The 20,989-nt window shown below is 41.6% G+C and overlaps 1 protein-coding gene across 1 annotated transcript in view; it reads right to left on the bottom strand.

Moving 5' to 3' along the window:
• The window catches only part of Lrp2 (LDL receptor related protein 2), a 129,637-nt gene extending 118,897 nt beyond the window's left edge, over window positions 1-10,740 (bottom strand). Inside the window, exons 1-2 of the mRNA XM_035447068.1 lie at window positions 10,683-10,740; window positions 5,244-5,315 (exon numbers count right to left, since the gene is read on the bottom strand). Coding sequence (XP_035302959.1) covers window positions 5,244-5,315; window positions 10,683-10,740 — 130 coding nt within the window. The remainder of the gene's footprint in view (window positions 1-5,243; window positions 5,316-10,682) is intronic.
• Window positions 10,741-20,989: the final 10,249 nt, after the last annotated feature.

Genomic DNA, 20,989 nt, shown 5'->3' with positions numbered 1-20,989 from the left:
GAAAAAAACAGACACTTTATCATTGCTGTGTGGTCTAGATTAGAGCTTGATTACAATTGCAGATGTCCCCAATTTCAATTGATTCATATGTATTTTTAAGTGTCCTGTATTAATGAAGCAGCCTTAACTCACAAACCCTGCAAAGGTACCTATTAATCCTCATACCACATTGCAGAGTGCATTCAGCAGCAAATAATAAAGATACTGCTTGAAACTGGTAGTTCCACACCAGTAAATAAGCCCTATGACCACTGCACTGTGTTCTCTTTCATGCACACCAAATTACTCCATATTTAAAAATGAACATGGGCTTTTCATTCATTTTCTACAAACCTGCTATCACTGAGTTCAGGAGTCAGAGTTGTGTGGACTTCCACAGAACTCATGCACTGTTGGGAAGGGAAGCGTGCACTACTCTTGAAACTAATATTGCAGTAAGATTTGGGGAATTTTGCAGCACTCAGAAACAACAGAGAGAAATTCAAAAGAAATGTTGATACAGTCTGGAAATTTAAATCAAACATGGAGATGGCCTTCACCACTTTAGAACCCACGGGTGTTTGTGTAAGAAACGGCAAGTTTTCTTCTTCATAAGTAGCTGAATCCAAAGCTTCCAGGCCTGAGTGTTGGACTAGGAAAATGTTAAGATAAGACCTGGAGTAGCAGATAGTGTCCAGAGGAGGTAAGAAGTCATTGTTTTCCAGGGCAGGGGATGGCCACTAGATTGACAAGGTCATCATTTACAGTGTCTAGCAGGACTCTGAGCAGTGTGGAATAATGAAGGCACACAGGTTAGGAAATCAGTAACAGAGCAAACAATGAATGGGAATTTATGATCCGAAAGTTTTAAAAGAATGAAGCCAGGTATGGTGGCACATGCCTATAATCCCAGCACTCAGGAGGTTGAGGCAGGAGGAGCTCTTGGGTGAAAAAGCAAAACCGTGTCTCATGAAGTCTGCATCGTGCTTTCAAGTCTGGAGTAAGCTACACACTTAGCAAAACTCCAAAGAAAGTGAAAAGAAAACAAATGAACTAATTTGAAATAAAGACCATAAAGAAGTTGTCTTTTAAAGATTTTATGTGTATGCGTTTGCTTACATGAGTGTATGTACAGCGTGTGTATGTAGGAATATGCAAATACACAGAGCTGGAACAACAGGCAGGTGTGAGCCACCTCATACTGGTGATGGGAAGCAAAGTCCTCTGCAAGAGCAGTGTGTGTTCTTAACTGCTAAGCCATCTCTGCTACCCCATGAAGAAAAAAAAAAAATTAAAGAGAAAACAGAGCATCATTATAAAAACCTTTCCATTCTTTTTTCTAACTTTATGGGTGGCTGTGTGTGTGTGTGTGTGTGTGTGTGTGTGTGTGTGTGTGTGTGTGTGTGTGTGTGCAGATGCATAGAGGTAACAGCTCCCTTGAAGCTAGGTGGCTGTGAGCTGCTCGTCAGGGGTGCCAATAAGAAATGCACAAGCTAATCCACCTGTCCAGTATTTTAACCTCCTGTCCTAATATGTTAGGTTGTGTTAAAATGATTCTTGCACATGATATTGCATTAATTGGTTTTGTGGGCTTTATTCCTAATTATTTGATATCTGCAAATGTCCTCTTAACATTCTGAAGTGCTGAAAAAGGAGCCTAATAGTTTATAAACTAGGTTAAGCATACAAGAGAATTTCAGGTCCCATTTAGTGTTCTGTTATGAAAACCAAGCAGCTAAAATGTTCCACAGAAAGCGAGGGTGTGGTCTTGCTTCAGTTTCATTAGTGAGCACATTACTCTCCAGTCATCGTTAGGCTGGGCAGGATGGTCCATATGATTTGTTACCTTGGCTGTCAATGAAACGGCATAAAGTTATAAACAGATAACCCTAAATCTCCAAAGGAGACTGACCTTCTATGTAGGTCAGAGGTGGAAATTATACTGAACCATTACTCATTATAAAAATTAGAGCTTAGTCTATCAGCTTCAAGGGATTTGAAATGAAGTATAGAAAATGTGAAGCAAAAAACCATGAATGAATTAAGGAATTGCTCTACATTTGTTTTTTAATTCAGTGAAGGAATTGTCACTGTGATTTATTAGTTGCACACATTTTGAAAACAGACACACAAACTTCAATCCCCAGGGAACCAAGTGTTTGGGAGGAAAAAAAATGTGAAGATATAGAGGGAAAAAAGAGGATTGGGGACAAATAACTCCACTGTGTTGACTTCCATTGACTGATGTTTGCCTCTTTTCTAAGAAGAGAATTCGTGAAAAGATTAAGAGAATGGAGGAGGAGGGAGCTGTGATGCTCAGTCAGATAAAAGAATCTGACCTAAGTTCGATCCCCAGAACCCATGGCAGGAAAGAGCAGATTCCCAGAAGTCATCTTCTCCCTTTAGACTTGTACTATGGCATTTGTACACACATACACACACACACACACACACACACACACACACACACACACACACACACCTTAAAATAAGAGGTGATTTCTTTTTAAAAACATAAGTAAGGGGTGGACAGATGGCTCGGCAGTTAAGAGCACTGACTGCCCTTCCAAAGAACCCAGGTTCAATCTCTAGCATCCACATGGTGACTCACAACCATATGCAACTCCAATTCTAAAGGATTGGGGCCCCTGGAGAAATGAATCAGCAGTTAAGAGCACTTACTGCTCCTGCAAAGAACGAGAGTTCAGTTCCCAGCACCCACACAGTGACTTATTTCCAGGAAATCCAGTGCCGTCTTCTGACCTCCGAAGGCACCAGGCATGCACATTATACACATACATACAGGAAAAACTCATACATTTAAGATAAAAATAAATAAGTCTTAACAAAATTTAGAAATAAAACCAAAAAGTATCATGTCAAAAATCACTAAAGCCACAAAAATAAAACACCTGATTCCTATGTGCAAACATTATTTTACTGTTTGTGGAAGAAATAAGGACAGTACTCTTTTCCATAGAGCTCACAGACCATTTAAGACTTATACAGCAACTACTATTAATTGGGTACATACATATATCCATTGGACCCCCTGTATCAATGGTATTTTCTTCTTAATATGACATGACACTAACCAACTTTCCCAGAGTCACACAGGGAGAAATGTCAGGCCAGTTCAGACTCTCGACCTGTGTGATTCAGGACCTGTATTCATTCCATCACCTCATTTCCCACTACTCTAGAACTTGCCTGCTGGATTTCACATGGTTTCCAGGGAGACCTTGCTGATCACCACAACCCTGTGAGAGTATTAACAGCCCCATGTATGTCACAAATGAGTTCCTCAGCTCATGGGTTCACACCTAAGCAGGCTGACTCCAAGATTAGACTGTAGTAGTAGATAATTTAGGTCTCAATAAGTAGTAAAGACAATGCAATGACAACTAAAGGCTAGATGGGATGGCACATACTTGTAATCCCAGCACTTCAGAGGCAGAAATAAAGAGTTCGGCCAACCCAGACTAAGCTTAAAAAAAAAAAAAAAAAAAAAGTGTCCTGTGGGATGGGTGTAGAGAGTACCACAAGTCACCAGATTCTTGTGTGTGAAGCCCTTGTAAAGCAGAACAAGACTTTCTGATTTTTATGGGTACTTGGTAGATAAAGAAGAAAGCCAAGAGGATGGAGGGCATACTGAGGGGGAGTACTGAAAGAGATGACTAGAAAGGGGAGCTTTTGGGGGCCAGGTAGAAACTCCCATGAATCTACAAGGATGACCCTAGCTAAGACTCCTAGCAAAAGTGGATAGATAGCCTGAACTAGCCATCCCTAGTAATCAGATTCGTGACTGCCCCATTTGTCGGAGAAGCTTTATCCAGTAACTAATGGAAACAGAGACCCACAGCCAAACATTAGGCTGAGCTTGGGGAATCCCACTGAAGAGAGGGAGGAAGGATTGTAGGAGCCAGAGGAGTCAAGGACATCACAAGAAAACACAGAATCAACTAACCTGGGTTCATAGGGGCTCAGAGACTGAAGCCTACATGGGACCAACCTAAGCCCTCTATAAATGTGACAGTTGTGTGGCTTGGTCTATTTGTGGGACTCCCAGGAGTGGAAGCAGGGGCTGTCCCTAATGCTTTGGCTGACCCTTGGGAACCTATTCCTCATACTGGATGGCCTTGTCCAGCCTAAATACAAGGAGGTGCTTAGTCTTACAGCAACAGAGTGGTAGAACAGAGGGGGGGAAAAAAGGAATGTTGGACGTAATAATGCATATTCATGAGTCTGGCAATCAAGAGGCCAAGCTGGGCTACATAGATAGTGAGATACTGTCTCAAGCAAACAAAATGACAGCAAATGGCAGGATGGTCATGGTCACTGTTGTGGGCTATATTAAAACTATAAGAAGATAAACCTAAACTAGTGTCCAGACATGGCTATGAGGATTTCACTGCCCAGACTCTCATGCAGAGTAGAGTCCAGAGAGTAGGATGCTGGGCGGTCCCCATAAGACTGCCAGCAGAGATAGGTCCAGATCTAAAACATCTGTTTGCATGGTGATTGTTAACAGGTCCTACTTCATAGGGCACAGACACCTTAGTGACTCTTGCCCATCATCCTCTCCAAAGTGAACGTGTGAGAGGACCCAGCCTGCAGAAATCGTCATAAGATCAGTTCAACTCCAAAGTCTTTACATAGGTATACCCAGGCTTTTCCATGACCAAAAGCCAGCAGAATGTGGTGTAGCCTGTCTATGCTGAGCAATGAGGAATTGAGGAAACCAAACCACCATCTTTTATAACTTACTACTCTTCTCCTTTTTCATCTAACAGTAACTAGTCAGTCTGCATGCAGCCTTGATCTCTCTTTGGGGGTCTCTTGTACACTGCTGTTTTTTTCATTAGGCAACTCCCACCATGCAATCATTGTGTCTGTCAGCACTAGAGGACATTATAAACTAAGTCACACTTCTCAAGGCTTCTAGAAAGGATGCTATTGATGTTTGAAATGGAATAGTTATCCATCTTTTAGAACAGTCCTGAGCAACTCAGAAATCAAGGCACACCAGCTCTGACCTGGGCAATGTCAAGAGTGTCCACCCCACTGTCTCAGAAACAAAACCACTAGCTAGCGGTACCACCCACACCCAGTAGCCACCAAATCCCAGAATCTAAGCAGACCAGATACTCAAAAAACTTCAAAATGTCTTAACATGAACGATCATCTAAGAAAGCCCCTAAAATAAATTCTTCCCTTCTAAAAGATAATAAAATTTCTTAGACAGCAATTGCACTCCTTCTCACCCATCAATAAGATCTGAGATTGGGAAATATCACGCCGCAGCTGCTGGTACCAGTAACGTGAAATGAACTCCCCTGGGAGTGCGATAAAGAATCTTAAATTGCAGGGAGGCCTATTTCACCCTGGAATGTTCCAGAGTATCCACAGGCTTCCCCATTCTAGGGGAGGGAGAGGTCAGGCCAGGAAAGCAAAGGACCAGACATCAAAAACCCTAAGGGACTTCTTCAGTAATGTGAAAGCTCACTGCTGTGAAAGCCAGAGCCATAAGCATACCTTCCTTAGGATGAAGGCATCTGACCCAGATAATTTCCTCATTATCGTCCTCTCACTCTTCACCAGATACACTTACAAAAATGTATCTAACTTGGAAATCCATTATGGGTCTAAAACATCCCTCCTAGACTGACCCAAAGAAGTGGAACTGGGTCCCATGGTTTTCCTGCTAGTCTGAAATCCCTGCAGCTCTGCCCCTGGCTGCTAAGTCATGGGGGTTTGCAGAGGGGTCCCCCATACATGGAACAGCAGCCCCGAACCTCCCTCTTCTCTATAGGAGAACTCTCACAGAATGTCAAAAAGAACTCTCTCTCACAGAGGAAAATTTAAGATGGTCTGTTGGCCCCCATAAATAAGGACCCAATGAATCAAACCCTTTCAGAAAAGGGTAAAATACCCTTCAACACTTAATGATTTAAAATACTCAGAAAAAAAAAAACTATAAATCACCCATTCACACACAGACTCAAGATGTTTTCTAACCCAGATCAGTCAAAGGCTGTCTATTGGCTTCTTAAATATATTAATAATATTAAAAAAATAATTGAATGGACTCAAACATTACAAACAAAATTAGTTATTCATGAGAAACAAAAACACACATCTCCAGGCAGGCACTTGCCTGTTGAAGGGTTTTAAATGGACAAGAGAAAAGCCCAACGCACCACAGCATTTATAGTATCAAGCCAGAGGAAATATAAGAGAATAAAAGAGAGAAGGAAGAGTTCAGAAAGAAAAATATTATTCCTAGACACTGAATTCAACGACATTGGGCATCCGAAGCACTAGCCTTTGTTTTAAAGTTAAATCTAGAGCCAGGCAGTAGTGGCACACATCTTTAATCCCAGGACTCGGGAGACAGAGGCAAGTGTACCTCTGTGAGTTTGAGATCAGCCTGGTCTACAGAGCTAGTTCTATCCAGGACAGCTATGGCTGTTTCACAGAGAAACCCTGTATCAAAAAAAGAAAAAAAAATTATGTCTGGTATCTTATACCTTGTTTTCAAGTGGGTACAAAATAGCAATTCAACCTTATTTACTATGACTCAAATCCATATTTCACCAGCATGTCACTGCTATATGCCTTTCTAGGTCACAAATTACATGGTAGGGACAAAACTGCTTCTCATTCAGAATGTATTTTTAGAAAATACATACCAGGTATTCATACATACATTTGTGTTTGTGTGTTCATTACACTTAGTATGTTACTATCAGTTTATTAAGGGACACAAATTAAATAAATATAATTTTAATTGAAGAGGAAAAAAGCTTCAGGTTATCTGTTGCAAACCACAGTCATTTGGCCCTGGCTCAAATAGCATTTATAGGCCTTCAAATCATTCCCAGGCACTATAAATGTCATCACGTCATATTATGTGATCATGATGACACAATTCAGAGGCTTGTTGACACAAAACCACAGCATTGTATTTCACCAGCTGATACTCATGCATGATATACTGCTACCCTATTTTCCGCCTATGTGTTGGGAATTATGCTGTCCCAATATGAATAACTGCTTCAATAAATTAAGCTTACGGCCAGAAACAGGAAGAGGAAGAAAAAACATTTTACCTGATGTGTTTTAAGTATCATTAGTAATTAAAGATTGTGTTACGATAAACACAATTAAATTTTATTATTACATTTGTTTACTTGCAAGGGTTTATATGGAGGTCAGAGGATAACTTGTGGGAGTCAGTTCTCTCCTTCCACCATGTGGATATTCAGTATCAAACTCGGGTATTAGGATTAGCAGCAACTTTACCCACTGGGCTCACTCACTCACACACAGACAGACAGACAGACAGACAGACAGACACACACACACACACACACACACACACACACACACACACACACAAATTAATGTGAAGTTTTAAAAAGCATTAAAGATATACATTAGCTACATTATCAGAGTCCTCAACCTTATATGGTAGAAAAACACAATTGCAAAAATGTTCTCTCACTGAAAGAACATTCACCAGTGCCTTTCCAAATACAGTGAAAAGAAAACTTAATCATTCTAAGCCATTCTTTTATTTGTGGTTGGACATGAATAAGAAAGGCCATCCAACTCCTCCTCCAAAGGTGAACCACTGCCATGATCCCATCACTGCTAATGAAACCTCGGAACTTGGAAAGCAAAGGCAGGCTCTCTGCTAAGTACCAGGGAAGCACAAACTAGAGTGAGACCATATAATATAGATGTGTGTGTGTGCTTGTGTATATGCGTATATATTATAGTTAGTTAAACTAAGTATTCTTCATACAGTAAACTCAGCTCAAGCAAACAGACAATTATTAATAAACAGGAAAACCACTGCTGGTAAAAGGACAATTGTCAGCAAATGCGCCATCTTTACAACCATTCATTCTCCTCCAGTGAACCAAGTCAACTAACCAAGATCCATCTAGAATCTAACAAATCAGAGCAAGTCAGTCCTTGCTTGCAAAGCTTATACTCGGTGCTTCCTTTCACTCAGCCCTTCCTAAGTCTGCTGGGTAAGTTAGAAAGGCGGAAAGGCATCTAAGCTTAAAAGGCTTTCCCAATAGTCCGAGAATTAGAGCCTTATCTATCTAGTCAAGGGATCCTACCTCCACCTCCCTATCTGAAAATCCCTTCTCTCTCCCTTGGCTTGCCAGGATTTCTTGGCCTCCAAATTCTCCCCCTAAATGAGCTTGTTCACAGAATATTTTAAAAGAATGTTTTCCAAGAGCATGTGCACTTGCTGAAATAGGAAGTCCATGAGGGAACTCACTTTGCAGTTGTGGCCATTTCCCAATGCCCAAATACCTTCCCTGCTGCTCAATGAGGCAGACTGGAGTGAAACGGTATCTTAGAACAGTCCTTCACGTCATATATTGTTACAAACCTTTTGCTGAAGCCAAAAATCTCATCAGGTTAAGCGTTTTTCTATAAAAGCACAGAACAGTTAAAACAACGGTCAAAAGGCTTCCCAAGAGGACCTAGGGACCTGTCTAAAACAGTGTAATAAATCTTAGGTTAAACTTAACTAAAAAGAAAAGGCCATGGGGAATATTGGAGGGGCAATTTGACTTCCAAGGCTTTAAAAGAAGCAACAACAACAACAAAAAAAAAAGATGAAATAGTGATTTGAAACCCCTGCTGCACTGCTCAAGCAGCCACTTTCACTGGAAACACAGGATTCACCAATTCCACCCAAATAGAGCTCACCTCAACACGAAGCATCCCCGTGGCACAGGCTTCCAGAATAAGGGAAGGACTCATATTTGTGAAACTGCCATGTACAACCATGTTTGTTCTCATCACTGAATTAATTCAGGTGAGTTTCTCTCCCTGTTGGTTCATCTATTGCTACATAAGGAATCATTATTTGTTCATGTGTGAGTTTATGTATTCCTCCTTCCTTTAAGCCTCTCCTGTCTAAAAGCCACCAGCTCTCCCACAGAACGTTAAGAGGCTAAGTGTGAATTGTCAGATGGTCGCACACTACTGATAATGCCCTGTAAAATTACAGTGGGGTGAGGAAGGGGCAGAGAGAAGACTACTTAGAAGCTAAAAACACTGCCGAGGGTTAAGTCCCTGACATCATATACCCCAGACTCAGACACCAGCTCTGCCTCTCACCCTATGAAAGTCATGTTACTTACTGTCAGTGTCTGGTTTTCCTCAAAGGATAGTGATGATAAAAGCCCTTTTCCAGAGCCTGGCAATGTTGGCTCACACCTTTAATCCCAGCTCTTGGGAGGTGAAGGCAGGTGGATCTCTGGTCAGCCTGGTCTACGTAGTAAGTTCTAGGACAACCAGGGCTATATAGTACAACCCTGTCTCAAAAATCCAAACAACCACAGCAAAAATCCAGGCTGCTAATGGAATCACTGCCATAGACACTGCTGAGCTGGGGGTCTGATATTTCAAAACCAGAGAACACACACTTTTTTTTTTTAAGGCAATGTCTCATCTAGTCTTTATAAAATGGAGACATGGCCAACTTGGTAAAGTACTTGCCACTCAATCCCCTGCACCTACATAAAAAAGCCAAGCCCCGAGGCAGAAACTGAAATTCCAGAGCAGGGGAGATGGAAGACAGAGATCTTGGAAGCTTGCTGACCAGTCCAGCCCAATCAGTGAACTCCAGGTTCAACAAGAGACCCTGCTTTAAAAGATAAGGTGGACATCGGTTGAGGAAGACACTGATGTCACATTCGCCTCCACCTGCACATACATGTGTGTGCACATAGCAGCACACATACATACATACATACATACATACATACATACATACATACATACATACATACATACATACATACTAAACAAACAACATCTGATCACTATACTTCCCAGCTTACATTTCTTCAAACCCACCCAAATTCTCAGCTGGTCAGAGGAAGCCTTCCCCATGCAGCATTCCAGCTCCAGCTCCTGGCACACCCTCCTGGAAGACTGAGTTCAAATAGGCCACATATGAGTCTTCCTGGCCACCTCGAACAGACTGGATTACATCATCCCCTTTGCTGTGCTCCCAAACCTCTGGTACAGCACCATATATGTTTCCACATCTCACCATCTATGTGCAACTGGTCCATGATACCACATGCAAATACTTGTATAAGAAACACATGAGTTATCGCTCTAATGGGAATGATTAACCCGACATACATAACCTCCACTCCCAAAGTCAAAGTCAACTTTAACCTCATGTGCTCATCTCTCAGCAAATCCTTGACCAGAGAGGGCATGCGGCCCTCTGACTACACCTGTTCCAACCAGTCTCATCCTCAGGGTTGGAAGGGCACAATAAACTAAAGAAAGTCAAATGGACAGGATCTCTCTCCTGAGAAATTTGAACCTTTTCATAATTTGGCATTGTGTTTTCACCTTAACATCTGAAATATGAAGATCCAAAGTGTCCTTGGGAACAGACAGGCAGGTGGCAAGGCCTTGTCTTCCACCACTGCTTTGTCTGGTAGTTTCCCTTCCTTTAAGAAGCTGCATGTTTCCCCCCTCAGCAGTTTCTATAGATAGAAGTTGACAGGTGGTTTCTGCATTTCAAAAGCCCACATTGGCAGGCTCCTCAGCAGCCCTGACCCAACCAGGAACTGGTCAAATGTGAATGATTTGGCATCAGGTTCCCTGTGGGGCCAAATATTCACTGAACACTCACCAAGTGCTAGTACCTTGCATGTTCACAATGACCTGTAAATATTCCCAAGAGGCAGCAATCAGGACCGACATTGTACCATTGAGGAAACTGAGGTTCAGAGGTCAAGTGACTCACAGGAATGCTGCTGGAAGACAACCCTCAGCTGAATCTCCAAGTCACAGCCTATGTCTCAACATGAGGCTAACTCAGGCCCTAGGCTAACTGACATTCAGGATCTTTGAGCAGACTGGGAAGGGTTTGGAGTAGCCAGGGGGCCTCTAAAATCATAGAAAAAAAAAAAGCCAAGTTTGGCTTGGTAGCAAGAGCTGTAAACTTAGCCCAAGGCAGGCCATGTGTGTACATGCATATTCATGTGTACAGTCTGTGTGGACATGCTTACAGTGGTCAAAGATCTATATCAGGATGTTCCTGCCTCTCTCTATCTATCTATCTATCTATCTATCTATCTATCTATCTATCTATCCGTCTATTTCTGCCAATGACTGAGCTGTGCCCCCAAACCTGAGGCAATCTATGATCAGTAGATTTGAGAAAACCATGGGGAGTCTCCTTTCCATAAAATAGAAGTGATTTTAGCATAGAATTGTTGCAAATATATAAATATTTACAACTTAGATATTTCTTCCTGACATGGCCCTAAACAATTTATATCATCTATCCTAAGGAGATGAATCATCCATGGTGTTCTCAAGGGCATGGGATATACTTTTGTAATATTCTGACTCACAATTAAAGACTAGAACATTTGTCATTTAATGTCTGACTCGGTGATATGTCCCCATAGTTATATCCCTATGAAGGCTGAAACAAGAATTTAGCTGTGTTGTTTCTATATTTTCAAAACATAACCAAATTTTATAAATGAATGTGTCTTTATATAGCCCAGTAAGCAGGGGGTGTCCCTTCAAAGGTAGAGCAACTTGCCAAGCATGTTCTTGGCCCTGTATTCACAAAAACAAGCAAACAAACAGAAACCTATATTTTGCCCCTGCTAGGAATAATGGTACATGCCTGTAATCCTTTAACCCCAGCACCTGTGAGGTAGAAGCAAAAAGAACCAGGAATTCAAGGTCATCCTCTCACTATATAGTGAGGTTGAGGCTAACTCAGGCTACATGAGGCCCTGTCTAAAGTGTGTGTGTGTGTGTGTGTGTGTGTGTGTGTGTGAGAGAGAGAGAGAGATAGGCCTGGCCAGATAATTCAGTGAGTGGAGATGCTTGCTACTCAGCCGAAGGACCTCAGTTCAATCCTTGGAATTCAAATGGTGAAACTAGAGACCCAACTCCCACAAATTGTCCTCTGCCCTCCATACTCATGTCATGTGCTATGGTAGGCACACACATACACAGAGAGAGACAGATACATAGATAAGCTTACTCTAGCCAAGAATCAAGCCCTGTTCATCACTAATGCAGTTGAAAAGTTGATCTTATATTAGACTGCATCTCCCTAGTGTCACCACGGAGGAGTTGGCTTAAGTTCCTCCTAGATCCATCTCCTGAAATGTGCTAAGATGAAGGGGCAAGGTCCCTCAAGCCTGACTTTTCCTTAAAACCATGGAGTAAAAGTTACCCTGGTGTGTCCTTCTCAAACTAAAGCCAGCTTCAGCATCCACATAACCAAAGTAGGGCTGGCAGAGAGAGGATGAGACAAGAGAGGGACCATCTCTAATCCATCATCGATAAAATGACTCAGAGATCAGTCTTTCATCTAAGTGTACAATGTACTGATTTAGTAACTTATTCACAAAATTGATGGAAATTGTTAACAAGGAGTTAGTTGATTTAAGTCACCTGATTACCACAGTTAATTAACCATGCTAACTTAATCTTCTTTGCAAACATCAACTAATCATTTCCCAGGTGTCCAGGGAGTAATTCCTTGAATAAAAAATACCCCTCTCCCCACTTCGAAGGAGGCTCTTGAGTGTTTTCTTTTCAGATTCCAACCAAACAACAAGCAAGATCTTTTTCTTACATAGCTATATTGAAAGGGCTTCCATCTTTCCGTGGCTTCCCTCCCCCCCACCCTTCCATTATAATAAAGGAGATCCAGCCGTGCGACTTTACCGACCATGTCATTTTGAATTACTTCAAAAACCAGCAGAGAACACTTCTTGAATAAAAATGAACAAATGAAAGGCAATTGAGACTTTCATCTAGGAAAGTGAATTTCCAGAAAAAAAGACTTAAAAATGCTTCATTTGCTGAGGCTGGTTATAAAGGATAAGCACAAATGAATGGGGGCGGGGTTGAACCGTCCTAATCCTGACTGTGGAGGTTGTTACACTAATATATATACATATTAATATTTATAGAAATAGAGGCTGGGTTGTAGCTCACGCTCAGCATGCAAGGGTCTGTCTAGCATAGTTCCAAAAGATTACAATAATGCACACACTTAGTCTATGTTAACTTACAATAAGACGGAGCAACTCATAAATACAAACATTCAAAGCCTGCTGCTGCGAAACCCGTAAAAATGTATTGACTTTTACATATATAAAAAAACGAAGGTTAGTGGGGTATGGTGGTGCACGGCTTCAATTCTGTCACAGAGGCAGGGAGATCTGTGAGTCTGAGGCCAGCCTGGTCCACATAGTGAGTCCAGCCAAGACTACATAGTGAGACCCTGTCTCAGATGAACAACAATCTCTCACCCCTGCCACAAGAAATGGTGAGCTAGGAAAACAATCAATGTTACAGGGGCAATCAGAAATAGCCCATGGACTTCCCTATCTATTCAGTGAGTGGTTCTGCCATTTTTCTTTTAATAAAGAGAGCCAACGGTCTTTGATCTACCCAAGCAAATGTGAAGCAGAGAACCTCTGGAAGAGGTCATGACAATAAGGCACACTTAGACCCCCTAGAGAGTACTGGGACTTTAATAAAGGGCCATCTCTCTTTACTTCTCTTTCTAGTTCCTTCAGTCACATCAAAATGTCTGAAAAATAATTGTAAATTACAAGAGGATTCTGCTACACACATTGCCCTCTGCAACTGTTGCATCCCTTCTGGGGTATCCCCTTGCAGGGAAATGGCGTACACTGTGCGTTCTTCTTAACATCTCAAGTCCTTCATGGTGCTGCATTCTCTTGTCTGCACTGATGGGTTTAATCATTTACAGTGAGAAGCATCAAACCTTCAATTTTTAAGCCACCCATTTTGTTTTTCACCAGAACCTCAGCTTCTATTGACTGCTTAGCAAATTCCTTCTACACTTCACTGCACCAAATATTAGGGGAGAAGTAAATTTTTATGTCAAAAGCATACTAGAAAAAAAAAGTCAGAATTCTGGTACATAAAAATTAACCTTTTAGCAACTAACTTGGAGCCAGGCTTAGTAGAACAGAACATTCAGAAGGTTGAGACGGAAGGAATTCAAGGCCCTACCAAAACCAAAAATAAAAGCAGCAACCAACTTGGGAAGAATGTGTACTAACTTGCAGATTTTTTTTTATTACATGCTAACTAAAAAAGAAAAGGGGTTCTTTTTATTTTATTGGATTTGTTCATTTATTGAGTGGGGAGGTGGGTATGGGTAGGGGTATAGGTATGGTTACCAGTGTGACATAGTTGCATGGAGACACCACAGACAACTTAGTTCTATCCTTCTACCATACGTGTAGGCCCCTAGGGATCAAGCTTGCAAGTGTCTTTACCCTGTGAGCAGTCTTGCCTGGCCAGATGAATAAATAGTTTTCTATTAGCAATCATTATGTTCTAGAAAAATTGCTGCATCTACATCCCAACCCAAGAACCTTTTCTCAAACTTAACTACTGCTAATGGATCTTAACAAGTGCTTTCTTTTCTTTCTGTCTGACGGATGGAGGTATTATTGAAACCCAAGCAGACCAGAAACTCACTATATAGCCCAGACTGTCCTCAAACTCTCAACAGAGGTCAACCACTACATCCAGCTATAACCTTTTCTAGCAATTCTATTTCAATTGAGCTAAGTATGGGCCATGCCACAAAGTAAACTGTTGTATTTTAGAGTCTGCTTAACTGTTCAAACAGGAACTCCCTTTAAAGGCATCTAAAGAACAAGTAATCACACACACACACCACAACACACAAATACACACACATATGCACACACATACCTACATATATACACACACATAGATACATGAGTTGGCTTCCTTGTGAGACTCCCTCTCACCTTCTGGAATATTGTACCCTTCTTTATCTCATAAAAACATGCCAACATGGGACTTTTCTGAGTCCACAGGGAAACAATGTCCTGCTCTGATGAACTGAATATAGTAATGACAGAACAGACATCTTCAGACATAGCAGAAATACCCCAATGCATACCACACGCTATACCTCCCCTGCCACACAAGAGCAGCCTCCTCCTGGATGTCAAGAGACTCAGCCCTTCTTTACTCATTCATCTCTTATAGAACATCAAATATCAGAACCTGGAGATTCCCCGTCAATATTTTGTCACCACTCCATCCCTAAGTAAAGCTGGAACAGAGAGAGCTCTCTAAATTAAAGAGCTTAGAATTGAGAAGCACACAAGCTCTCTCCTAGGTAATAGTAGCTAGAAGAAACTAACCAGACAGAAAAACTGAATAGCATGGGGAGGAGGCGGGTCAGAGAAGAGATGTATTTTCCACATAAAGGGTATGTATCAAATGTCTTATAGCTCCTGGTTCCATCACCCCTGATGGCAAAGTTGCCATCAATGCATGAAATATGCATGAGGGAACTGCCAAAAGCAGAGCAAACCAGACCAAAGGTTGAGCTGCTCTGAAATGAGGTCCACTAATCACAATACAAGGGAGGGTTTGTTTGACTAGGACTAGGAACTGTCTTCCATTTTCTTCTACTTTCTCTTGCTTATCCATGGTGACAACATGAGATAATCAGGATTCTGGGCTCAAGTCTCAGTTCCACCACTTAACTACTGGATAAGCCCACCTGTCTTGCCTTTGTCCTTTACACGTAAAATTTTATGCTGGATCTTTGTGAGTTCAAGGCCTGTCTCAGAAAACGAAATGAAGAAATTGGGCTATTAATAAAGCAGGTGAATTTATATCTGAAAAATATTTAGTTAGGAACAGACACTGAAAATCATGCTACGCAGTGATTGCACATGCCTTTACTCCCAGAACTCGGGAGAGTCCAACCTGGTCTACAGAGCTAGTTCCAGGACAGGCTCAGTCATTTGAGAAGAATTCAGTCATTACTAAGCTCATTTTCCCAGCTTCTTTACCTATGTATGCATGTGACTGGGTCATTCCCTGTCTCCAACCTAATTTTTTTTGTCGTTGTTGTTGTTGTTGTTGTTGTTGTTGTTGTTGTTGTTGTTGTTGTGAGCCTTGCATTTAATGACTAAGACATCTCTCCAGTCCTCCAACCTATTTTTATGTATGTAGAGACCAGGTCAGCCTGGGGAGCCATTCACAAAAAAAAAAAAAAAAAATCCTGGGACTTGCTGCTCACTAGTCTAGGTTGGCAGATCTTTCAGGTTTTTCCATGGGTGCAGGAGATTGAACCCAGGCTTGTTGTAAGGCAAACACTTTTGCCAACTGAACAATTACCAACGCTGCCAGGAAAGTCTGTGAGCACAGGACAAGTAGCCTTGGCCTTTATCAGCAGCCTGGGCCCCTTCCCTCGGGCCTATTTTTCCTTCATCCATCAGAAATAAGACTGAACGTCCTCCCCACCTCAGCCAGCTGCCTTGCAGGGTTGGGAAACCACTCCCCTCTTCAGAGAGTGTGTCTTTTGTCTCAGCTGCTGTTTTCACTGTACCAGGGTCCCAGGCAGCTTTCCTTTGTGCTCTGTTTAAATACAGAATGACAGTCCACTAACAGAACATGGAAAAACTTTGGCTTATCTTTTTGTAAAAGCTACTGTATCAAATGTGTAGTAAAAATGGCAGAATGACCCATTGTGTATGGACAGGAGAATTCTCACAGGATAACCATGGATCTGGAAGGAAGCTTGAAAAGGAATGAAGAAGCCGCTACTCTCAGATGCACTGGGGGTCACCCGTGGGTGGAGTGGGGAGTGTGGGGGGGGTTCAATCAAGAAAAACAGTGTTGCTAAGCCACTTGCTTTGGTTAAGACAACAATTTTATTTTTCCTCCCTCAGGATCCAAGAGGGGCCTCTACAGACCCTAAGATATTAAGGGCTGGCAAAACCAGGATAGGATGCCCGGCCGCTTTTCAGTACTGGAGGTTGAATACAAAGTGTTTGTGCATGTTAGGCCGGCAAGCACTCTTCCACTGACTATTTTGTGAAGTTTTGTTTGTTCACTTATTTCCTTGTTTTGAAACAGAATTTCATGTATCCCATGGATGGATGGATGGATGGATGGATGGATGGATGGATGGATGGATGGGATGGATGGAGAGATAATAGATTATCTCCAAGGATGACCTTGAATGTGTGACTTTGCCACATCTACCTTACAGGTTTGTTCTTTATTTATTTATTTATTTATTTATTTATTTATTTATTTCCTTTTTTCTGGCAGGGTTTCTGTAGCTTTGGAGCCTGTCCTGAAACTTTTTAGACCAGGTTGGCCTTAAACTCAGAGATCCGCCTGCCTCTGACTCCCAAATGCCTGGCACTTTGAGACTTTTTTAAAAAGTGTTTTGCCTGCATGTGTGTCTGTGTGAGGGTGTTATATTATCTGGAACTGGAGTTACCACCAGTTGTGAGTTGCCATGTGGGAGCTGGGAATTGTACCAGAGTCCTCTGGAAGAGCAGTCAGTGCTCTTAACCTCTGAGCCATCTTTCTGGCCCCCACTTTTTGAGACGTTTAAACAGAATCTCACTAGAGTGGAGAATGGCCTGGAACACAAGGCAATCTTCCTGCCTCAGGCTCCCAACGTCTGGGATTACAGGCATGAGCCATGTCTGGTTAAAATGATTGAGAAATGTTCTTTTTAAATCGACCCAGGCTGACTTCAAATTTGTGGTCCTCCTGCCTCAGACTCCAGTGGAGCTGGGATTACTGATATGTGCCACTACACTTCCCTGTTGAGGATACCCTCTCTTAATATTCATGGGACATCCATGCCCGCATCCATTTGACTGTATTTGCCTGTTGTGGAGCCTAAGGCTAAAAAAATGAATGGGAGAAATGGAAATCCTTGCCTGGAGGAACTGATCTCTTAGGGAAGACAATAAGTAAGTAAGCAAATAAGAAATTATGTAACTTCATTAATACTTCAGATGGTAAGTGATGTAATGGAGAAAGTGAAAAAATCAGTAAAGACTTGTTGGATGTTGGGTTTGAGCTGATTGTCAGCCTGGGCTACAGGCTATATATACTACAAAGTGAAGCTCTATCTCAAAAAAAAAAAAAAAATTAAGTTGGGAGGGAAGGAATGGTTAGAAAAAAGGGAAGGAGGGGAAGGAAAAAAAGATAGTGGTATCAAGTGATTGCTGAGGTAAAAGAAAATGATTATGAACATGAATTCAAAGCAACTTAAAGCATAGGAATTTCTTCCAGAACACAGACAGACGATGTAGGCTGAAGGGTGAGCAGTAATGGCTGCCATAATAGGCCCAGGCAACACACACACACACACACACACACACACACTAAACTTTTTTCTTTTTTCTTTTTCCTTTTTTTTTTTTTTTTTAATTTTTGAGATAGGGTTTCTCTTTAGCTTTGGAGGTTGTCCTTGGATTAAAGGCATGTGCCACCAACATCCATTTTCATGACTTTAGTTTCATGTTGTGCTATGTTATTCTCCTGCCATGTTTAGACACAAAGAAGCAGGTGTGGAGAACCTGTTTTAACCAGGATTGAGGTTTTGCAGAACAAGATAACAGAGCCCAGAGTTACCTAAGGAGTGTATGAAGGAAGTGACTTTAACAATGACTCTGAGCTGGGCAGTGGTGGTGCACGCCTTTAGTCCCAGGACTCGGGAGGCAGAGGCAGAATGATCTCTGTGAGTTCAAGACCAGCCTGGTCTACAACAGCTAGTTCCAGGACAGCCTCCAAAGCCACAGAGAAACCCTGTCTCAAAAAACAAAAACAAAAAACAAAACAAAACAAAACAAAAAAATCCCAATGATTCTGAAATATAAACTGAGGAAGTAAATGCATAAGAGGTCTGAAGGATAGGGAAGAGGTGGTAAGATCAACAGATTCTAAGGATATAAAGGAAATGGGCTTCCATTGCAACCACAGAACACAAGGATGTTCTAGAAACCAGTGGGCTGTAGTGACTAAAGAGTATAGTGAATTGCCATGGGAAGGGATTTTTACACTGCAAGCAAGCTCATCTAAGTCTCAGTTCACAATGAGAGAGAGATTCTTCATAACAGCTGATCTTAAATTGTCTGAGGCCAGAACAATCTAGAAACTCTTCAAACTACAGAGGCCTACGTTCTTAGTTCAGTGACTGTAGCCCTGGCCTGAGTGTACATGCTTTATAAAGCTCCTCAAGTGATAGGTGTGATATGCCAAGCTGGCTGACATCTACCTAAGGCCCTTTGAAAGTACTATAGCATTCTAAGTTATTTAAGTAGTTATACTTTTACAAACACAACTGAAGCCTGGCAGGTGGCTCATACCTATTACTCCAGACTTGGGAGGTAGAGGCAAGAGTATCAGGAGTACAAGGCCACCCTGGTCCACATGAGGCATTGTCTCCAAAAGCAATAAGGCATAACAGAAATCAAGCATTGGTGGTTCATATCTATAAAGCCAGCACTGAGGGTCAAGTGTTCCAAGACTAGCCTGGGATGCACAGCAAGAGCTAAAAGAAAGAGGGGAAGAGTGAAGGAAGAGAAGAGAACAGGGAAAGAAAAGGTAGGAAAGGAGGAAACCTTCTGGGTTTCATTTCTCCAAGACAAGATCAAGAATACATGTAACTGCATTTGTTCTGGCATTACAACCACAAGAAAGCTGCCTGAAAGCAAGCCTGACACTAGAGAGGAACAGAGTGAAGAAAAACACAAATGGAAACCTTGCTAAACCTCACCCAAACTCCACTCCAGCTCAGGATTTTTCATATCCAGGAGCCAGCAAATACTCTATTGTTTTATCTGGTGTGGCTTGGGTTTTCTATTTCTTGTTTCTTTAAACAAAAAGTATTCTCCACACCCTTCCCACATCAGAATTAAAAGAATGTAAAAAGTCCATGCCAGCTATTTTTCTTCTCCTCTTCAGTAAGGTTAAAATAAAGCCAATATTGACATATCCCAGATAAAATATATCCATTCTTAAATCCAATGTTTTATTGGGCCTAGTAGTTCACCCCTGTAGTTTCTGTACCCAGGAGACTAAGGCAAGAGTGCCAATGGTTCAAGGCCAGCCTAAGTGGGCTACATAATTGTTCCAGGCCAGCCTAGGCTACATAATGAAACACTGTCTCATAAAGTACACACCTGCAATTCCAGCACCTGGCAGGTAAACACAAGAGGATCAGGAGTTCAAGGCTAGCTTGAGCTAATATGAGACCCTTAAAAAAGCATTAAGCTGTCTATCATGATGGTCTATGTCCTTAACCTCAGCATCCAGGAGGCACAGGCAAGCTAGCCTGGTCTACATGGTGAGTTTCAGGACAGGCACCATTACATAGAGACCCTGTCTCAAAATTTTTAATGCAACTGTATTTAAGAACATGAAACGTTTTCAGCTTTTACTCAGAAAAATGTCCTTATTAAAAGTCATACAATTGAAAAAAATCATACAATTGGTCCCAAAATACATGCAAATGCTTGATACTTTTAAGACAACTGCTTTTATATGAGGATTCAAGAAAGTCTAGCCTAACAGAATTATAGTTACTCTCCATCTTTTTTCAGATTTCAGCATCCTTTGGACCCTCAGAAGTACATGCATTGCTACTTAGTATGCATGCAGTAAGTGATAAAAGCTCATTTTCAAAGTTAGGCATTATAGGATGACAGTACATCTATCTGCTTGAAAGAGCACATTGGTTATTGCTTACAAACTGGGATCCCAAGATCCCATAGAAAAAACAAACCATTTCATCCATGGTAACAGTGGCTTAACTTTTCAATACACAAAATGGTAATTGTTTTCTTCTTTCATTAATTTCTCACTGTTTCTTATAACCTTGGGGTCCAGCATGATCTGAGGGCTAATGACCAAACACACTGAGATCTCAAAGTTAAAACTGCATATTGTCAGCTACACAATGGTGGTTCACACCTTTAATCCCAGTACTTGGGAGGCTGAGCTAGGTGGATCTGTGAGTTCAAGTCCAGTCTGGTCTACAGAGTGAGCTCCAGGACAGATGGAGCTACACAGAAATCCTGTCTCAAAAACATCAAACAAAAATTTCATATTGTTCTTACTATCATTTTCTGGG

Source organism: Cricetulus griseus, chromosome 6, assembly GCF_003668045.3.
Source record: "Cricetulus griseus strain 17A/GY chromosome 6, alternate assembly CriGri-PICRH-1.0, whole genome shotgun sequence".
Taxonomy (NCBI): domain Eukaryota; kingdom Metazoa; phylum Chordata; class Mammalia; order Rodentia; family Cricetidae; genus Cricetulus; species Cricetulus griseus.
Note: the sequence above shows the minus strand (reverse complement) of the source record. Positions and strands in the feature narration are given on the sequence as shown.